Source organism: Nycticebus coucang, chromosome 12 (assembly GCF_027406575.1).
Source record: "Nycticebus coucang isolate mNycCou1 chromosome 12, mNycCou1.pri, whole genome shotgun sequence".
Taxonomy (NCBI): Eukaryota; Metazoa; Chordata; class Mammalia; order Primates; family Lorisidae; genus Nycticebus; species Nycticebus coucang.
This window is the reverse complement of record NC_069791.1, coordinates 108,443,662-108,465,414: the sequence shown is the minus strand read 5'-3', so window position 1 is coordinate 108,465,414 and position 21,753 is coordinate 108,443,662. Positions and strand designations below refer to the sequence as shown.

The 21,753-nt window shown below is 52.5% G+C and overlaps 1 protein-coding gene across 1 annotated transcript; it reads left to right on the top strand.

Annotated features, from left to right (window-relative positions):
- Positions 1-12,974: 12,974 nt before the first annotated feature.
- SOCS1 (suppressor of cytokine signaling 1) lies at positions 12,975-14,677 on the top strand. Its single transcript, XM_053557568.1, has 2 exons — positions 12,975-13,063; positions 13,562-14,677. Exon 2 carries the CDS (start codon positions 13,612-13,614, stop codon positions 14,248-14,250), a length of 639 nt encoding a protein of 212 aa, XP_053413543.1. The 5' UTR covers positions 12,975-13,063; positions 13,562-13,611; the 3' UTR covers positions 14,251-14,677.
- Positions 14,678-21,753: the final 7,076 nt, after the last annotated feature.

Below are 21,753 nucleotides of genomic sequence, written 5' to 3'. Positions count from 1 at the left end.
ACAGAACACCGGCCTGGTGCTCAAGTACAAGCATGGGCTTTCTCCCCAGGTGTTGGGCTGTCCGAATAGGGCAGTGCGATTCAAATGCAGCTCCACTATCAGGGAGGGAAGCAGAGTCAGGAGGCAGGAACTGAAAGGAGGAAGATGAGTTTCCAGGGGCCTCCTGTGGCTTCACAGGCATCTCAGGCACACAAAAGAATACCAGGAAAGGAGAGACACCTCCTTTGTCACGTACGAAAGCCTTAAAAACCACAATGATCTAGCCAAGGCTGGACATCAGTGCAAAGTGGGATTTGAATCTGTCTCTCCATGTCCTGACTTTAAATTCTGCTGGGCAGGTGGGCTTTCCAGGCAGGCCCCAGGATCCCCCATAGGTCCACTTAGTTACTCTTTTCATTCATCCGCTGGGCCATCTGACAAATTCCTCACCTATCCCATAGCAATCTGGCACTGATCGTCTGCCTTAAAGACCACCTGCCACCCTCTCACCTCGCTGGGGTCAAGGCTGCACTACTATCACCCAAGAGGCCCAGGTGACAGGAGAAAACGTGTGCTTGTGACTGACATTTACTGAGCTCTTCCTGTGGGCTGGGCCCAAGCCAATCACTTGACATAGATTTTCTCATTTAATTCTTCTAATGTCCCCATGAAGTACAGTTATTGTTCCCATTCCACAAAGACAGGGAAACTAGGGCTTGGGAAGGTAAAGGCCCAGGGCTGTTTGCGAGATAGAAGCAGATCTGGAATGTGGATTCCACTCACTCAGTTCACTCTGACCCAAGGGTCCCTACTCTTAACCCACAGAGGGGACTCCCCCCAGGTGCCCTGAAAGCTGCCCCGCCCAGGGGGCGAGGGTAGGCGTTTGTTCTGGCTGGGTTGCATCTCTTACACCCCTATAGGCTGTGCCATCACAATCAGCCCCAACTATATAAACAGGAGCTGCCAGGGCCTCTGTAAAGCTGGGCCTGCTGGAAGAGGAGGAGGAGGAGGAGGCCTCTGCCCCTCCAAGTGTGGCCTCCCATGGACACCAAGATGCAGAACCTTCCTGTCACCCACACCCAGCCCCATGGCAATTCTCAGCCCCAAAGCCACACCTGCAGCCAGTGTAACTGCAGCCTTCACTGCCAGAACTGCAGCCAGAGTTGCCGACGGAACCAGAGTTGCAGCCCGAGCCGGAGCTCCAGCCAAAGCCCGACTGGCCAGTGCAGCCCACCCAGGCCCCACAGCCCATCCAGGGCCGCTAGCCCATCCAGCCACCGGAGTCCTAGCCCCAGGCTGTCTCCAAAGCAGTACAAGCAGACCGCGCACTCCAGCTCTTCCTCGCAGCCCACCAGCCATCGCAGCAGCTGCCCCCGGAACAGGAAGACTTTAGAACGCAAGGCAAAGAGGAAGCTGGGCAAGAGGACCCAGCAGGCGTATAAAACAAAGAGGCAGAGCCCAGGTACGCATCATGCAGGTGGGGAAGGGAGCAGGACAGCTGGCCCTGGGGCCAGTGAGGTTGAGGTCACAGAGGAACCATAGGCAGAGGTGAAGGGGGGAAAGAGAAACAATGGTAGACTAATGTATACAATGCTTTGAACTGGTTCTTTAAATTGGATGGGTTGATTGGGAGGATGGGAGGATGAGCAGCTAGATGGAAGCATGGATGGGTGGAGACAGTGGGTGGATGTTGAGGGAAATAGAAGTTCGGTTAGGGAGATGGATGGGTAATGGATTAGGTAAATGGGATTGGATCAATACACTGGGTAGATGGCTGATTTCATTGCTTAGAAGGATATGATTGGTGGATGAATTGAATGGATATGAGTTTTGATGGCTGAATGGTTGATTAATGGTTGGCTTGATAAGTTGGCTTAGTGAACGGGTAGATGGGTGGATGATGAATTTGACAGGTTTACTGGATGAATGACTGGTGCAAAGTGAACTGATGGGATAATGAAATATGGAATAGAGTGAACTAATGAATGGGTGGAGCACATCTAAAGGACGTTGATAAAAGCTCTACCAATGCCCCCATTCTTAGACCTAAAGGAGAGTTTGTGACTTCACGAAGTGCCCAGCTGTTAAAGGTCCCTTTTCCACTCCTTTCCCTTAGGCCGGAGACACAAGTGATGAGACGGCACTCCCTGGCTTGTTCCTGTGTGTTCACCAAATGAGAGATGCCATCGTGAGTGGAATACTAGGAGAAAGTCAATCTTTTTGCAGGAACATGTTACTATGGTGATTTCTATGCAACTTTGATTAAAGCTTGTACACTGGAAAACTATCTGAGTTGGCATTTTGATTTCTATGTCACATATGTTTGGGGTCCCGGGTAGGAAGGAAAACAGTGAAAAGAGGTCACCTAGAGGGCAGGGACAGGCCTGTGATGGGACTGTATGAAAACGTAGAGTCTTTGCCAGCACAGGGGCAGGAGTGGATGGGGATGCGATGCCAAGAAGCCTTGGAAGTGGATGGGCAACATTGTTCCTTTGCTTTATGTGTTGCCATGTGGTGCCCACAGATCCATGGGTATCTCTCCCAAAAGCACGGTAGGAAAAGGCAGGAAGAGAGGTTAGGGATGTGCATTTTATAGTCTAGAGCATCCCGAGTTTGGATCCTGGCTGATGATCCACCTCTCTGAGCCTTAAAGCAAGAGAGTCCCTCAAAGGTGCCATTTCAACAAACTTTTTACTACGGGACCAGGTCTGTTCAGGGGCTATGCTAGGCTCTGGGAACACACAGAGGACACAAAAGGCCCTTCTGGTTAAGACAAGTTGTATCAAGGGTGTGGGGTGAGGTGACACAGAGCAATTCAGGAAGGCGCTGTCCCTCTAGAGCAGCATGTACAAAAGCCCTAGTGAGGGAAAGAGCTTGTGTTCCAAAGACCAGAGTAACTGCATGTGACATGCAGGTGATGAAGCAGGGGGTGGGAGCCAGACCACACGCGTTTACAGGCCCTGGGAAGAGCTCAGACGTTATTCTCAATGTGAAGTAGTCATGGGAAAGTCTTCACGGGATGGATGACAGGGTCTGCTGTGTGTCCTCAAAGATGGCACTGGCCGCCGCATGGAAACTGGACTGCAGGGGCAGGAGGGGGCAGAGGAGAGGGCAAGATGGTGGCCTGTGTCAGCGTACCCCTGGGGATCTTCCATGACAGGTGGATCGGAGGTTCCTCCCAAGATGTCCCCGTGTCCTGCCTTCCTCATTCCTCCTGCAGCAAACACAGAGCACCAGCTTTAGGCTGCGGTCCAAGAGGGCAGATAATGGTCCCTGAACCCATGTAACTTACAATTGAATTAGTAAAGTGGACAGTAATTACTTGTGAGAAAACCTTAGTTTCCTCATCCACAAAATGGGTGTAGGTGCTCTTGCTGGGGCAGGGAGGAGTCAATGAGATGGCGTGTGTGTGAAGCATCTAGGCCCAGTGCCTGGCACAAGCAGGCATTCAGTGAACCTTTTCCGTTAACTCAGCACATAAAGTGCTAGACAGTTTTTAAGAAGGGGCGCTAGCTGCCAGATAAAAGGATTTGGGAATGGTCGAAGTCTCGGGTAAATTACCTTCTGACCTCCAACCCTGTCAGTCTTGGTTTTAGGGTCAGACTCAAGTTTTCCCTGGCTCCTGCACTCCCAGCTGGGAAACTCTGGACTAGCCATGTCTATTCTGGGACTCGCTTGTCTTGTCTGTCTGACGGGGTCACAATCATGTCTTGGGGGTCTTACAGGCTCTCAGCATCTGCACCAGACGCGTGGCTGCTGGGGTTTCTTTTGTGTTTCACCTGGCATCTGGGCTGAAGGAATGGGGTGACAGGTAGAGAAGGGGGGGGGATGGGGGTGTCTGCATTGGGAAGGGCCTTCTGGAACCCTGAGATTTGCAAGACTTTTGAGTTCTGCTGAGCCAGGCCTGGCAGTGGCCTGAAGGAATGACTCAGTGGAAGATCCTCTTTTGGATCTAAGCTGCGTGACATCAAGCAAGTCTGTAAGATGGGAGGCTGACAGTGTCTCCCTTGAGGGGTCCCATTAAGATAATGCTCCTGGGCCTGGCGCGGTGGCTCACACCTCTAATCCTAGCACTCTGGGAGGCCGAGGCAGATGGATTGCTTGAGCTCAGGAGTTCGAGACCAACTGAGCAAGAGGGAGACCCTGTCTCTAAAAATAGCCAGGCGTTAGTGCCTGTGGCTCAGTGAGTAGGGCACCAGCCCCATATACCAAGGGTGGTGGGTTCAAACCCAGCCTCGGCCAAACTGCAACAAAAAGTAGCTGGGCATTGCGGGGGGGCACCTGTAGTCCCAGTTACTCGGGAGGCTGAGCCAAGAGAATCGCCTAAGCCTAAGAGCTGGAGGTTGCTATGACACTACGGCACTCTACCAAGGGCGACAAAATGAAACTCTGTCTCTACAGAAGAAAAAAAAAATAGCTGGGTGTTGTGGCGGATGCTTATAGTTCCAGCTACTCGGGAGGCAGAGGCAAGAGAATGACTTGAGCCCAAGAGTTTGAAGTTGCTATGAGCTATGATGCTATGGCACTCTACCGAGGTGACAAAGTGAGACTCTGTCTCAAAAAAAAAAAAAAAATAATAATAATAATGCTCCTGCAGGTACCCAGCAGAGGACCTGGTGTAATAGTCCATGCCAGGCTCCTTTCCTTGGGCCCCTTTATCCTCCCCTCACAGTAAGGAAATGTTGCAGGCTCTTCCCTCTGGGGAGCATATTATGGAAAAGGAATCACAGACAGATTGTTAGAGGTGTGGTCAGGGACTTTGAGCCTCACTCACCAATGGACCTCCCTATTCCCTGGGCATTGTCCTTTTATTATATGGTTACTGAAGGCAGAAGATCCTTTATTATGAGCAGATGGACTGGGTCACATATGTGGTGAAACCGATGCTCACACAAAAGTGGCACCAGCACACAGATACCCAGTCACATGTACAAAGAAAGCCATTCAGGCTCAGTGCCTGTAGCTCAGCGGCTAGGGTGCCAGCCATGTACACCGGAGCTGGTGGGTTTGAATCCAGCCTGGGCCTGCCAAACAACAACGACAAGCAAAAAAAAAAATAGCCGGGCATTGTGGCCGGCACCTGTAGTCCCAGCTACTTGGGAGGCTGAGGCAAGAGAATTGCCTAAGCCCAGGAACTGGAGGTTGCTGTGAGCTGTGACACCACGACACTCTACCCAGGGAGACAAAATGAAAGTCTGTCTCAAGAAAAAAAAAAAAAAAAGAAAGAAAGAAAGCCATTCACACCCACTCAGACAAAGATACCTGCATTCACACATGGACACTAAGTACACACACACACACACACACACACGCCCCGCACACTGAAACACGTGAAACACATGTGCAGGTACACACTCGCCTGTGCATACTGCCCTCTTAGTCAGACACACGATGACAAGAGGGAAATGTCTGACCACAGACTTATTCTTTTCACCTGCTGGGCTGGGGGCAGGGGGAAGAGTAGATGGGCAGGTCTGCTGCAAACTCAAATCCAGGAAATGAGGGAGACATATGATAAATTCAGCCACTGAGGCTGGGTTCGGTGACTCACATCTGTAATCCCAGTACTCTGGGAGGCCAAGGCAGGTGGATTTCGTGAGCTCACAGGTCTCTACTAAAAATAGAAAAACTGAGGCAAGAGGATAGCTTGAACCTGAGTTTGAGGTTGCTGTGAGCTATATCGCCGTAACACTCTACCCAGGGCAACAGCTTGAAACTCTGTTTCAAAAAAAAAGAGAGACTTAATTTAAATGGGTGACTGGAATGAAACAAGGTGTGAGAAATACTGAAGCCTGGCCTGGCCTGTGGTGGGACTGTCTGCCCAGTCACCTAGGGGAAGGGGGAGCTGCTACTCCTGCAGGCCCAAGTGGTCACTAAGGAAAAACCCAGTGGTCTTGGGTTGAAGGGTGGAGGGAAAATCAGCCAGGGAGGAGAGCAGACACAGGTTGAGATGCTCATTTGAGGGATGATTCAAGAGGAAAAACATCTCCAACTCTGTAGCCACACAGGCCCAGATTCAAATCTCAGCTCCCACATCCTCTCACTGGGTGACTTCCAGCCTGTCTCTTGACCTTTCTGAGCCTATTTTGCATCCCTTGTTTTATGAAGATCACTGAGGGGTCATGTTTGTTTTTACTGCATCTAATACTCAGCACAGTGCCTGACACACATGAGGAGCGCAGTAAATATTTGTTAAATCAATGGGAGGAGATGATGCATTAAAGCAACAATGAGATGCCACTTGTGCACCCATCAAATAAGCAAAAATGGAAAAGCTTGATAATAAGTACTGGCAAAGGGACAGGGAAACACATTGTTGAATGCTGTTGCGGGGGGTAAACATGCACAGGCCTGCAGGCACAAGGCAGCGTCTACCAACAGCTAAAGTGCATGCGCACTTTATACATGTGCGCACAAGGCTGTTCAGGGAGTCTCAGGGCCACCTTGTTTGCAAGAGCAAAAACAACCTCTGTGTCCAGCCACAGGTAATGGCTAAACGGCCATCCTGAGGAAGGTCCTGCAGTTTTGTTTTGTTTTGTTTTTTGAGACAGAGCCTCAAGCTGTCACCCTGGGTAGAGTGCTGTGATGTCACAGCTCACAGCAACCTCAAACTCTTGGGCTTAAGCAATTCTTTTGCTTCAGCCTTCCAAGTAGCTGGGACTACAGATAACTGCCACAATGCCCGGCTATTTATTTTTGTTGCCGTTGTCATTGTTTTAGCTGACCTGGGCCGGGTCTCAAACCCGCCAGCTTTGGTGTATGTGGCCGGTGCTCTACCCACTAAGCTATGGGTGCCGCCGGTCCTGCAGTTTTTAAGAAAAATGGGTTTAATCTATGCACATGACCTATGCCGATTGTCAGGATATGCTGTCAGGTGAAAAGGGCAGGAGGGAGAAAGGCAGGGAAGCTCTGTACAAAGCAACACTACCATTACGATCAAAATACATGCGTATAAGTGCATAGGAAAAGGTCTGGGAGGACTAGGACTAAGCTGGTTCTTGGGGCTACCCCTGGGGAGGGGAAATGTTTTGATTATTTTAATAAGGAGATGAAAAATTAAAGAAAAAAGAGGAATGAGCATCAACGACACATCCAGTGGTTGCTCAGCAGAGCCTTGTTGAATCTGAGAAGAGACAGTACAGGCGTGCTGACTCTAACGTCAGCCTCTCCCTGGGCTTGCTGGTTGGGCAAGGTGATCCAGAAGACCTTCCCCAGAGGGACTCAGAACCCCAGGGCAGGGAGAGGCCAGCCCAGCCTGCTGCCTCCCTCAGACCAGTCCTTCCTGTAACCATCATGGTTGGGCTGGGACATGCTTACCCAGCCCCTCACGTGCTCCTCAGGTCCTCAAACTCAAATTCTTGCCTTCCTGTGCCAGGCACCCTCTCTTTCCCTCCCTTGCCGAGATTCTTCTTGTCCTTTAAAATTCAGTCAAGAATGACCTCCTCCCCCAACCTGCAGGCTCCAGCGGTGCTACCAGCGCCCATAGACACTGGGCTATCCGTATCACGCCTGTAGACACCAGGCTATCCATATCACGGCACATGTTGAGACTCCTGCTGGTCACAGTGAGGGGCTGGGGACGGGAGGGTCTTCCTGCCCAGGCTCTAACTGGTCCCCACCTGCTGTGTGTCAGTCCTCAAGTCTAGTTTCATGGCTTTTGCAAATTCTTTCTCCCCTTCCTTATCAACTGCCAGTGGTAACTGCACTGCTTGTCAGCTGCTGGCACCTAATTCATCACCTATGGGGTGAGGGGTGGTGTGAACTGCTCTGGCTGGGGCTTCCCTGCTTGGGCTTTGTGGGTCACTAGATTAGGTTAGGACTGGAAACGGGGGGTGGGGGGTCTAGTCATTCCGTTGGTCTCAGAAGTCCACTTTCCTGCCTTCAATCCCTTACCCCCATTTTGGAGCTGTTAACATGAAAACAGTGACAGCTTTCTGCCAGCCAGTCAGTACTAGCGACTACACACATCTCTCCCTTAACCTCTTCTTTTTTCACTTGTTACATGGAGACAAAGAGCCTGCAGGAACATTCTGGTTAAGTCTCCCCAGGACTGGCCTGTCCACTGGCTCATGTCATCACTCTCTGGTCTTTCAGACCTCTAGCTTGGACCTGGTGCCCCTAGCTGGGCACCCCTTCACCCACCTAAACACATGATATTTTCGGGATTAGGAGGGACCTTCTACCCCACACAGCAAGCAACCTCTCCTGACCGAGGCCTTCAGGCCAGTTTACACCAAGCCCCAGGGCACCCTGGAACACCTTTATTAAGTTCCATCCACTGCTCAAGCCGTGCTTTCCTCCTATGAGAAATGGCAGTGCACAATTTCCAATTCACATGACCACAGAAGAGATGAACTAAAATAATATACAGAAAAGACCGTCACCTGGCCTGCAGCAGGGGCTCAGCAAATGGAGATCTGTTTCCCAGGGTCTCCCAGGGAGCGAGGACTGACCCAGAACTTGGGTATGGACTCCCCAAGCAGTGAGTTCTCTTTCCAAAATCTGAATGTCCCAGATGTTCCCTAAGACAATCTTTGTTCCCATTTCAGGGGATGGTATAGGGACACCTGAGGGGTCAAGAATAGTCATGAGGTGTGTCTCAACGCCACTATGATAGTTTACCGTGGCCAACCTCCAGAGGTCTTTCCATACCCAATTTTCAGGGCTTTGATGGTTGTCCCACCCTTTCAGAGTAAAATCCAAACCCCTCTCATGGCCCAACAAGCCCCTTCCTGATTACTCAGACCTCTGCCAGCCCCTACACTCATCCCCTGCTCTCTAAACCAACTTATAAATCCATCTCCTTTCTTTTTTCTTCTTTCTTTTTTTTTAATTTTCAATTTTGGCTGGCTTGTTCATTCTTCTCTGTTTGAAGTTTTTAAAAATTTTTTATTTTTTCTGTTCTTCCTTTAGGCGATTCTATTTCCCTTTGCCTCCTGAGCAACTGGGATTACAGATGCCTGGCATTTTTTTTTGTTGTTGGTAGAGACCGTGTTTCACTCTGGCTCACTCCTGCTCATGCTAGTCTCAAACCTCCGAGCTCAGGCAATCCACCCGCCTCGGCCTCCCACAGTGCTGGGACTATAGGCATGAGCCACCATGTCTGGCCCTCATCTCCTTTCTGATCTGCATGCAGGTCAGTCACCCTCACCACAGGGCCTTTGCACTGGCTATTTTCTACCTTGGGTCCTCTTCACCCCACTTTTAGAAAGATCTCATTGCCAATGTCACTTCCTCCAAAAGGCTTTCCTAACTGCCTTATCTCACCCCACAAACACTTGGTCCTTCCATTCTGTTTATTTCCTACATAGCACTTAGCTGGATCTGAACTGGTGTGTGAATTCATTGACTCCTCTACATCTGCTTGAAGACCCCTAAGTTCCCAGTGCCTGGCACACAGTAGGCACTCAATAAATACCTGCTGAATAAAATTTAAATACTGAAGAAGTGAAATAGATATGTCACTACCTCTTCCAGTAAACTGAGGCACAGAGAAGCTAAGAAGCTTGCTTCAGGCTACACACTTAGGAAGTGACAGATTTAAATCCAGACCAGAGAATAACAGAATTGACAATGTGAGCCCCATAGCTCAGGGATCCCAGGGGCACAGACTCCCACGGGAACCTTACATACAGGAAAAGGAGGACTGAGGAGTGTCGGATGCAGAGGGCAGTTTCAGGATTACATTCCCTGATTGGGGCTACTTTTTCCCAGCAAGATGTCACCAAAGCTGGAAAGAGAAACTGAAAAACTGAGCTCCATGGACCATGACCTTTATCCTCCCTAGCTGTTAACCGGGCCCCTCACTTCTAGGATACTAGGAGAGCCATGGTGGACAACTGTCCCACACTGGCTGTCCTCTGGCAAGTTGTGGAAATAGGGCTGATTCATCCACCCTGTGATAAGAAGTCACGTGTGCCGAGCACTTACTCTGGGCCTGGCGCTTTGCTCTGGGCTTTGCGTGTGTTGCTGCAGTGTGAGGTGCAAAGCATCCCATGCTTGCTTTGCAAATGGGGCAAATGAAGGCCCCTGAGGGCAAGTCACTTGCCCAAGGACACACAGCTGGGAAGCATAAGGTCTGGAGTCAGAACCTGGCCCTATCTTGCTGTGGTGTCTGTGCTCCTAAGGACGCCACACCTCCTGGCTTCCTGCCAGCTGGCATCCAGCTTCCCGGGGAGAAGGGCCCAGAACCAGATGCTTGTCAATCAGCATATTTCCTTTTTCTCTTTTGGCATCTGGATTTGGTTTCATTTTGAACTCAGGACTTCAGAAAATGAAACCACAGTTGTACATGGTGGTCACTGGTGGCCATATGTACCTAGTTAATATCCCCAAAGCCCTGCTCCCCCTCCTCCTTTTCTTCCTCTTCCTCCCCCTGCCATGCCTTCTCTGGCCTGTACTCCTTGGGGGAAGTACTCCTAAAATGGACAGGAGGGATAAAGCCACATGTCTTCAGGCACTGCCACACCCACACGTACCCTCGGGAGAACAGTAGCAGCAGCAGTGAACACCTACTGAATGCTTATTATATAGCAGGGCCTCTTCCAAGCACCTGGTCACAGTTACCCACAGTTAATCCCCATCACAATCCTGCAAGGATTATCCCCATTTCACAGAAGAAGATCCCAGGGCAGAGGTTAACCACATGCTCAAAGTCACAGAATAGAAAGTTACAGAGTTAGAATTGGGTCTGAATCCAAAGTCTGGCTTTTAAGTCCACACATACACACACGTATATGTGTATATACATACATATGCATTTCCTTTTTTTTGGAGAGGGTCTCACTCTGTCACCTGGGCTAGAGTGCACTGTCCTCGTCATAGCTCAGTGCAGCCCCAAACTCTTGGGCTCAAATGATCCTCCTGCTTTAGCCTCCCAAGTAGTGGGGAGTACAAGTGTGCGCCACCACCCCCAGCTAATTCCCCCCCCCCTTTTTTTTTGTAGAGACAAGAGTCTCACTTTTTCGCCCTCAGTAGAGTGCTGTGGTGTTATACAGCTCACAGCAATCTCCAACTCCTGGGCTTAGGCGATTCTCTTGCCTCAGCCTCCTGAGTAGCTGGGACTACAGGTGCCTGCCACAATGCCGGGCTATTTTTTTTGTTGTTGCAGTTTGGCTGGGTCTGGGTTTGAACCCGCCACCCTCGGTTATATGGTCCGGTGCCCAACTCACTGAGCCACAGGCACCGCCCTTTCTTCCTATTTTTTATAGAGTTGGGGTCTTGCTATGTTGCTGAGTCTGGTCTCAAACTCCTGGCCTCAAGCAACCCTCTTGCATCAGTCTTCCAAAGTGCTGGGATGACAGGCATGAGCCGGAGTGCCTGACCTTTGTATTTTATCAACCCTCCACCACAGGGTGTGGCCCCCCGCGGGGGCTCAGTCAGTGTCTCTAGAATGACCACAAGCATCTGATTCCTGGTGCATACCTGGCTGTGCATCACCACCTGGCACACATGTGCATGCAGACACAAGATCCAAAACAGCCACATCAGCGACTACTACCACCAGCCCTGGCCACAAAGGGACCAGATGGGGTCCTAAGCCAGGCTGATTCTGGAGGAACCCTAGCATTCTGGGGCTGAAGAGGTGAAAAGAAGGCCCCCGGCACCAGAGCTTTAGGGAAAGGAGCCGTCTGGGCTGCATCTCGACAGTCGTCTGTAGAGGGCGGTGTGTGCCAGCGTGAGGCCGATCACCAAGTCCCCCCCCCAACCCCTCCCACCCCGTGATGAATCTTTTGTGTGCCCCTTGATTCTCCGGCTCCCTACCCGCTTTTATTCAAAAATACACTCACTAGCCAGGACCTGTTCTGTGGCTTTCCGAGTCAGAGCACTAAATCACACACGTGTACAAGCTATAGCCCTGACCAACTCCCCCTTCCATCCCAAGCGGGGGGGTGGGTGGGTAAGAGGGGAGGGTGTGAAGGGCAGGTACTGGACGGAGCAGCGGGAAGGGAACCTGTAAGGTAGGAGTAGGGCGAGAGGAGGGCCAGGATAGTTGCTTTTTTGATCACCACATCTGCAAATGTACCATTTTTGCATCACTCTCCAAAGTGCGTCTGGAAGCGCCCAGCTGCTTTTCTCCCCAAAGTGAGAATGGGCAGGTGGGAACCAGGTCCAGAGCTTCCAATTTGCTAGCCACCAAATATCACAGCCCCTCCCCAGGCCTCGGTTTCCCCAGCGATTCTGCAGTGGAAACAGGGGGAGCGGTTGAGGCCGCCGGGGACCTTGTGCTGCCCCGCCCGGTTTCCGAGGAACTCAGCCGGAGGAGTCGAGGCGCCCCTCCCGCCCCGCCGAAGGGTTCTTCTGAAGCCTGTGGTCAGGCTGCCGCTTCCTGGGAAGCCCAAGCCAAGACCAAAAGCAGTAGTCTGCCCAGGCTCCGGGACTACGAGGGGCGGGAGCAGTCCTGAGGTGTCCGGGACCCCCACCCCCCGCTCTAGGCCCTTCGGGTCTGCGGCAAAGCTGGGACCGAGAGCCGGTGTAGGGATCAGGTCGGATCTCAGGGTCTGCGGGGACCTCCTAGGGATTCCTGGAGGGATCCGACTCGAGGGCAGTAAAGGAGAGCTCTGCCCCAGATGGGTGTGGAGACCCCTGAGAGGAGGTAGGTTTCATGGCCAGTCCAAAGCATCCCGAAGAGCCGGGCTGGAGCAATCCCGGACCGAAAGGAACAGGGGCAAAAGTGCGGTCTCCAGGTCCGAAGGGGACGTCCAGGAAATGGCCCGAAGGTTCAGGGTCCGGGCTAACGCCCCCAGCTGCAGCGGCGTTAGGACAGTTTCTAGACAAAATTGGGGTATCTGAGGGCCCCCGGCGGGAGGGTCTGGGTGAGCTCAATTAGGGCCAGTGAAGACCCGCGCCGCCGCGGAAAAAGAAACTGAAAATATACCGCTGGGGGCGGGGCTCTAGGGGGCGGGACTCCGCTGCTGGACCCCGCCCCTCTCAGGCCGTTTAAAAGACCGGTGCAGGGGCGGGCGCCGAGCAGAGCAAGCTGCGGCCGTGGCAGCTGCACGGCTCCCGCCCTCGGAGCATGCGCGAGAGCGGCCCCGGAGCCCCCCGCCGCCCCGCCGCCCCGCCCGCGGCGCCCCGCCGCCAGGTGAGCCGGGCACTGGGCAAGGAGGCGGGAGGGAGAAGGGAGGAAAGGACCGGCATCCGGGAGCGGGAGCCCGGCTGGCTCGTTGGCTGTGTGGTGGGGTCGCAGCCGCCAGGCCTCGAGACTCCGCCGGCCGCGTGCGGGCAGCCCCCCGCTCGCGAAGTACCCGCAGTGTAGTTTTTCTGCTGCCTTTGCCCTATCTCCCAGACCGGGCGCCAATCCCGGCTTGGCCAGCAGGCGGCGGCCGCGGGGCGGCGAGCCGAGGCCGGGACGGCAGGAGACTGAGCGGGCTGCTCTCGGGTACCTCTCCACGCCCCCCTCTCTGCTACCCGGAGGCGGACCCCGCCCCCTGAACTCCCACTGCCTGGAAGGGCTTGGCGGACCACAGAGACCATTTTCTAGATGAGCCCCCATTCCTCCCTCGCTGCTTCGCGGCCGCTCACTTGCCCAGCCCCGGCCTCCGCGGGACGCTTTGGCTCACTGCCTCTGTCTCCCCATCAGCGCAACCCCGGACGCTATGGCCCACCCCTCCAGCTGGCCCCTCGAGTAGGATGGTAGCACACAACCAGGTGGCAGCTGACAATGCAATCTCCACGGCACCAGAGCCCCGACGGCGGCCAGAGCCTTCCTCCTCTTCTTCTTCCTCCTCTCCCGCGGCTCCGGTGCGCCCGCGGCCCTGCCTGGCGGCACCGACACCGACCCCCGGCGATACACACTTCCGCACGTTCCGCTCCCAGGCCGATTACCGGCGCATCACGCGCACCAGCGCGCTTCTCGACGCCTGCGGCTTCTACTGGGGGCCCCTGAGTGTGCACGGGGCACACGAGCGGCTGCGCGCGGAGCCCGTGGGCACCTTCCTGGTGCGCGACAGCCGCCAGCGGAACTGCTTCTTCACTCTCAGCGTGAAGATGGCCTCAGGCCCCACGAGCATCCGCGTGCACTTCCAGGCTGGCCGCTTCCACCTGGACGGCAGCCGCGAGAGCTTCGACTGCCTCTTCGAGCTGCTGGAGCACTACGTGGCGGCGCCGCGTCGCATGCTGGGGACCCCGCTGCGCCAGCGCCGCGTGCGGCCGCTGCAGGAGCTGTGCCGCCAGCGCATCGTGGCCACCGTGGGCCGTGAGAACCTGACACGCATCCCTCTCAACCCTGTCCTCCGGGACTACCTGAGCTCCTTCCCCTTCCAGATCTGACCACCCGCGCCCACCGTGCACGCAGCATTAACTGGGGCGCCCTTTTGTTTTCTATAACTAATTATTATTATTTGACTGGAACCACATGGATGCCCTCCCCGCCTGGGTTGGAGGGAGCGGGTGTGGGAGCGCGACTCCTCCCGCTCTCAGCTGGAGAGGAGGCCTCAGACCTCTCCTCACCTCTTGGGGGGATGCTTCCCTCCTGGTGTTCCCTCTGGGTCCCCCTGGACGTTGTAGCAGCTTAACTGTATCTGGGCCGGGACCTGAACCCACACCTCCTACCTCCTCATGTTTACATACACCCAGTATCTTTGCACAAACCAGGGGTTGGGGGAGGGTCTCTGGCTTTATTTTTCTGCTGTGCAGAATCCTATTTTATATTTTTTACAGCCAGTTTAGGTAATAAACTTTATTATGAAAGTTTTTTAAAGAAAAAAGTTTTCTAAAGCGTGTGCTTTGGCCAGAACGTGTCCACAGGAGAAGGGTCCTAAGGCCATTCTTCAGCTGGAGGTGGTGTGGGAGGCGTGTCTGTGGTGCACCCTGCACAGTTCCACCCAGGACTGCCCTGGAGAGAAGCTAGGGGTCTAGTTTTGGTGTGTGCTGGTTAAGATAGCTATTGTGTGGCAGCTTCTATTCTTTGCTTTATATGCTTAAATTTACTTAATCGTAAAGAGATATACCCCTGTGAAGTACAGGCTCTTACCCTGTTTTACAGAAGAGAAAACCCAGTCATGGGTAAATTTGTGTGTGTGCACCACTCCACCCCCGTTGACACTCAAGCCTTTTTTTGGCTGTCCACCCAGAATCTGTTTGAAATGGATGACAGAGAGGAAACTTCTTTGATTCTGTGACCACAGCAACTTCCAGGAAGAGGGTGGGGGCTGGGGTGGGGGCTTGGTGAGTTTTTGGAAGGAAGAGTGGTGCATTCCAAAACTCCATCAAGGGAGACGCTTAGTTCACATGGGATGGGGATACAGGGCTGGGTCTGACTTCCTTTTTTCCCCTGCCCTGTTCTGTCTTCTGTACTTTCTGGTGAACACACAACTTGGAGCCAGAAAGAGGCTTTGTGGTCTATGGTGGCAGGAGCGCCCTGGTGGTGGCTGTGGGCAATTCCCTTTGCCTCCCTGGACCTCCACTTCTACCTCTAAAACAGACCACTTTCTGTGCATGATTGGGTGAGTGGGGCAATGTTTTCAGGAGCCAGGGGAGGAAAGGGTCACTGGAGGATGCTTGTGAGGCTGCCCATGGCATAAAAAGGTGCCCAGGATATGGGTTTTATGGCTGCTCCTATGACTGTGGCCAGCCTGACCGATGAGCCATGCTGGGAATTCACTGCTGAGCACACGGTGAATTGAGTTATTTTCAGGCTTAGGGTTAAGCAGCCTTGTGGATGGGTCACACTTAATCTTTAGGAGTTAGAAGGGTCCTCTGCAGCCTTGGACACACTGATAATGGAGTGTGCTAATGTTTAATAATACCTTTCAGACTTGAAAGTGTAACATAAAATTAACTGGATGGTCTAAGAGCTGGAGCTGCCCAGGCTTGTCATAGTTAATAAATAGGTTCCAGGCCCCAAGGGAAGGATGGCCAGAGAGATTTAGGGTCTCAGTGCTCTGGCAGCTTCATCCTTTATGAGGTGGAGGTGGGAGGAAAAGAGGCAATGTCTTGTCTCCATCCTTAAAGAATCTCTGCTTTTTCTTTTTAAGCAACCCCTGCCCTTCCTTCTGCCTTGTGTGGATTAGTGAGGTCCTGTGCTTGTTCTGTCTATAGCTCCTACTGCCGCCCTCACCCAGCCCTGGGCAGTGCTTGGGGATCAGGTTATAATATAATTTAAGCCGCAGACCCTTTGTGACTGCTGGCTGTGTACTGGGCCCTGTGCTGCCCTGTTTAGGCCTCCCAGCCCCTCCCCCATTTTACTGATGGGAAAACAGGCCCAGATAGGCCAAGAAAGGCACACAGCAAGGGTGGAGCCAGATTTCTCAACCTCCTTCAGGACTGCTTCAGAGGCTGGGCCCACTATGCAACACGAGGCCTCGACAGTCACAGTAATAACAGCCGTAACTGTTGACATTTACACATGGCACTCACTGTGCAGGTGCCATTCCAAGTTCAAGCATTTGGCCTTAGGCTTTAAGAGCTATCATGCTATCAATAACCCATTTTATAGATGAGGAAATAGGCCTTCCTCTAAAGAGGGGTGAATTAGCAGGTAGTTTACAATATGCTTTTTCTTCCTTTGAAAAAAGCATAACATTTTTCTTTTTCCTTTTATTTATTTTTTCGGGACAGAGTCTCACTTTCTTGCCCTCGGGTGAGTACTGTGGCGTCACAGCTCACAGCAACCTCCAACTCTTTGGGCTCAAGGGATCCTCTTGCCTCAGCCTTCCCAGTAGCTGGGACTATAGGTGTCCACCACAACACCTGGCTATTTTTAGAGATGGAGTCTCACTCTTGCTCAGGCTGGTCTCGAACCCACGAGCTCTAGTAATCCACCTGCCTCGGCCTCCTAGAGTGCTAGGATTACAGACATGAGCCACCAAGCACGGCCTAAAAATCTTATTTTCATTCCACAATTGGTGAATACCCAAACTCATTCCCCTTATAAAACCTGAAGCAGAACAGCCAAGAATGAAGGCTCTGTTCACACTCTCCAGAGCGGGCCCCTTCTTCCCTTCATGAGTCATTTGGAAAAAAAATAAAAATCTATACTAACATATGTACAGTGACCTAAAAGCCCCAGGGAAATGCACTCCAGGACCCATGTGACTGAAATCTTGTGCAGGCACCACTGTAGGGGAAAATGTGTGTGTGTGTGTGTGTGTGTGTGTGTGTGTGTGTGTCTTCCCGAGTGCAGATTCTCTATCTATCTCAAACCTCAGCTTCATGATTCAGCAGCGCTGACGTCAATTTACAAGAATGAAAAGTGAGAGGAGGGTTTGTGTGTGCCAGAGCCGGAGTCGGGGGCCCAGGCCTGGGTGGTGAGGCTGCCTCCCCACTGGGCATCGGTGAGCTGGAGCAGCTGTTTGGAATGACAGACTGTGCAGGTGCACAAGCAGCGCTGGACCAGCATCAAAGCCAACCCCGAATGAAGAAATGGAAGATCAGAGAAGTGCAGTCATCTACCCAAGTCACACATTTTAAAAGTGACTTGTACCAGGTCCATTCATCCTGCCCTAAACAGGATGGGTTTCCTGTGGAGGAGGGAGCGGGGAGAGGGAGGAACCCTGTGGCAATGCATATTCCCAGGTCTCACTTCAGCTTCCTGATGAGGTGCTGTTACTCTCCCAAGGGGCACAGACAGGCTCTCCTATCAGGCAATGGGCATAAAGCACTTAGCACAGACTGGCATACAGCAAGTGGTAAATATACCTGTGAATGATAACGTGCTCAATAAATAAGGTTCAGATAACGTGCTGAGTGCCCACTATTATTCTAAGCCTAAAGGATACAGGAATGAACATAATGGAGGGTTGGTCCCTGCTCTCGCAGAATTCACATTCAGGGCCTTAGACAATAGATATGAAATAAAGTCATAAGCACATTCTAAGAACACAGTGACAGATGAAAACTCAACAGGGTGTTTGGACAGAGGGTGGGACTGGTTTACAGACAAAGGGGCTGGTTTAGAGAGAAAGGGCAGGAAAGCTCCTTTGAGGTGAGATTGTGCCTGAAAAGACAGGGAGGAGCCAGCCAGGTGAGGGAGGTGCTCCAGGCAGTGCTGGTGCACTAGGCCAGGCCAGGAGGAGGAGAGGAGGTAGGAGGGGTGGGCAGGGGCTTGAGCACTTGGGGCCCTGTGGGCCAAGGTGACAAGTGTGGATTGGAAGTTTGATTGGAAGTTGTGGATAGCAAGTGTGGATTGGGGGTGGTGGTGGGGGTGGTGTCGGTAGCTCCTCAGCAGCTGGGTGGAGATGGACTGAGGCTTCCTGCCCCATGTGTAGGTTTGTGGGGGAAGCAGTTCATTCCTGGCCAGACCCCTCAGCTCCAGCCAATCAGGCCACAATAAGGGAAAACTTCAGCCCCCCCGTCCCCCACTGGCAAAGTGCTGGACCCAGTGTTGGCTAGGCCTCAGACACAGACCTTAGGTCTGAGCATGCCCCAGTGTGTGGGCTCCCAGGCCCCAGCAAGGGCTTCTTGGGGCAATGCTCCCTGTGCAGGGTGGAGCCCACCTTCACTTTGGGGAAGGCCACATGGGACCTGAAAGGGGGTGGATGGGACTAACAGAGGCAGTGTGGCCAGGTCCACCTGATGCCTGTTTGGGAGCCCCTTCTACTAGCCTCCCAGTGCATGTCTCAGAGCCCCCTCAGGGCTCAGAGCTTCCCAGGAATAACTGTGGGCTTGGCCTGATTGGAGTGTGGGGAGCAGGTCTCAAGGTCCCTCAGAGAGGTAAGCACAATTTTTATCAAAGCAAATTCATGGGTGGCGCCCGTGGCTCAAGGAGTAGGGTGCTGGCCCCATATACCGGAGGTGGCAGGTTCAAACTCGGCCCTGGCCAAAAACTGCAAAAAAAAAAAAAGCAAATTCACATTGGGACAATGCCCAATGTGGGCATTCAGACTACCTCTCCCAGCCCTGGCCCTGGGACCTGACAAGACACCCCTCATGGGAAACTTGAGTTCCAGGCTCTGCATGGCTGTATGGCCCCAATGCAACAGCACATGTCCGCCTCCTCCCCTCTACACTAGTAGGGGTCCAGTCTGCCACTGTTGGACCCCCATGCCCCAGAAGACCCAGGAGTCTGGCTGAGACATGCACCCTGTCCCTCCTGCCTTGATGTGTGTCCTGGGTGTCATTTGTGCCCAGGCAGCGTAGGGAGTATACTTGTTAGCAGAGTTAACATCACCTCCACACCACTGGGCACTCTCGGACCCCCATGTGCGGCACCAGTGATGTTCCCGCCTGTCCCATACCCTGCCATCCCCAGCCTTTCAACCCTGCTAGGTCCTGCTCAGTTCAGCCCCTCTCGCCTCTGCAGGGTCCCAGCCCCACCCATCACGTCCTGCCCACCTGCCCACCGGACTTTCAGTGTTCTCCACTACCAAGAGGACTGGGGAAGGCATGTCCCAAGTGAATGCCTGGCCAAGGTGGTAATTGCAAGCCCTCCCCCCTGCGCCACCCTTTCCTTTCTGCCTACCCAACCTCACCCAGCCCCAGGTCTTGAACCTCTCTTCCTCTGGTGGAAATGCAGCTAATAACTACCCTCTCTGTGGGCAAAGTTAAAGGAAGGGAATCTGAAAGTGTGGAACCTCCAGGGGGTGTGATGGGTGGCCACTGGAATCAACCACCTCTGCTTCTCAATTCTTGCATTGTTGCTGCTTTAAAATAATGCCATTTACTGAGCACCTAATGGGTGTTAACATTTCGCCATGATGTATCATGAGAAAGCTGAGACTCAGAAAAGCAACAAAATTATCTCCATTGCACGTATGAAAGGCAGGGCCAGAATTTGGCCCACACGCTTCTGATGCCAAAGCTCACAATCTTATTACTCATTGCAGTGCTCAATGGGCCGCAGGTTCATGCTTCATTTTTGATACCTAGGGTCGCCCATTCGGAGCCAGCCAGAGCTCAGAGCGTCTCACTCAGCACAGAAGGCCAGTGGGCTTGTGACCTCTGCAAGGCTGCTTAAGAATTCAGCCCAGGACAGTTGCCAGGACGGCTTGGTCAAAAGAAGCCCTGGGGAATGGCTCTGGGGCAGCAGCCTGCAGCCCTGGCAGCTGGGGGTGGGGTGGGGGGTAGTTGGTGAGCATGAATGCAAATGATGAACCAAATAGCAGGATCCTATGTAAGGACAGGGCTGTGTAATGGCTGGCCGCACCTGGGGACCTGCAGTGGTCTGTGCAGGGAGCAGAGACAAGGCGGAGAAGAGGGGTGGGTAAGGCCGAGGTAAATAAGCCTGGGAGGGCCTCTCCCCACTGCTGTTTCCGTCAGGCAGGCAGCACGGAGCAGGGACCCAGAACCTAGATTCAAGTCCTGACTGCCAGTGACTGTGGTGGCTTCATTTATATAACCACCATTAGGCTCAGTTACACCCGCTCTGCTTCAGACAGGTTATGAGGATTAAATAAGTGGAAAGAAAATGGATCTTCGTCCAAGTATAGGATAATATTTACTTCAGACAGGTTATGAGGATTAAATAAGTGGAAAGAAAACGGATCTTCACCCAAATATAGGATAATACTTTGCATCATGCTGGCTGCCCCAGCTGATTTGAATCAGGATAACCATGAAGACAGACCACATCCCACGTGCAGCTTTGCCACTTGCTAATAACAACAGTGGCTACCAGGTCACCCATGTCAAATGGTCACTAGAAGCTAGGCTAGACATTGTTCTAAGTAATTCATGTGTAGTATCCCCTTGAATCCTCACAAGAGCTATATGAAACAAGGATAATTATTGTTATCCACATTTTGCAGATAAGAAGAGTGGTGCCCAGAGTTAAATGAGTGGCCAGGGTCACACTGCAGGAAGAACCTGGCAGGAGCTGAATTTAAACACAGGAGGCCTGATTCTCTGGCCATGCCTTCATTTTGATCTCTAAACCAAGGCTGTCTGATATCAGTCACTGGAGCTTCATTTCTATGGGTTTTTGCCAGATCTATCTAAACCTCAGCTGTTCTGATACTCAGTTAATATTTTTTTCAAATCAAGTCACTTGGTTTCCTTAAGTAAATTTTATTTCAAAGGAAATGCCCTACGTGCAAAGCCAGAATCACCTCCCCAAGGAGGTGAGCCTTCAACAAGCAATGAAACCCCATGTTAGTTTCTAGCTAGATACTGACATCTTGCTCTGTTCTGGGAAAAAGATCTATTCTGTGTCTGATGGTGATGGTGGAGGTTAGGTAGGAGGATGAGGAAGAAAGAGAGAGGGAGATTAGCAAATGTTAAAGAGGTGTATAAGACACAATAGCACCAATATGAGCAAAAAGACTACAAGAGAAAGAAAATAGGAAAGCCCTATTTCTGGAGGAGGGAGGGATTCTCAGTGTTTTATAGGAGAGTCCCAGTGTTCCATCTAAAACCATCGGGGCACCTGTCTTGTGCGTGGGCAGTACTGCCCAGCTTGGCTTCCAGCTGTGTTTTGGGGGCTAGCTGTCCCTTCACCCATTCTAACTCTCAGTTTCCTCACCTGAGAAATGGGTCAGAGAACCAGAGATCACAGGGCACAGAGGATTAAAAGGAAGTGATTATAAACTAGTCAACAGAGAGAACAGGCTCCAGAATAGGGACAGTGTCCCCTGGGCAGGCTGGCACTAAGTCAAGGGGCCCAGCTTGGGCCACTGAAAAGGAAACCCCAACAGGCCTAGCCCTGGGCGCCTCCATGTCTTTTGTCTCACTGTTGCCAAGTCCCCTCCTCGTTAGCCTGTTGACAAGAAAGGCCACAGTTCCCAGAAGGTGGGTCAGAGTGAAACCACCTCAGGTACAGCCTGGAGGGGCCTACAGGGCTCCCCCAGCTGAAGGGAGGAGGGTGTAGGGGAGAGGAGAAGGTGCACTTGAGCCTTA

Excerpts from the sequence above, each read along its gene's own strand:
- SOCS1 (XM_053557568.1), top strand. The coding sequence starts at position 13,612 with ATGGTAGCACACAACCAGGTGGCAGCTGACAATGCAATCTCCACGGCA.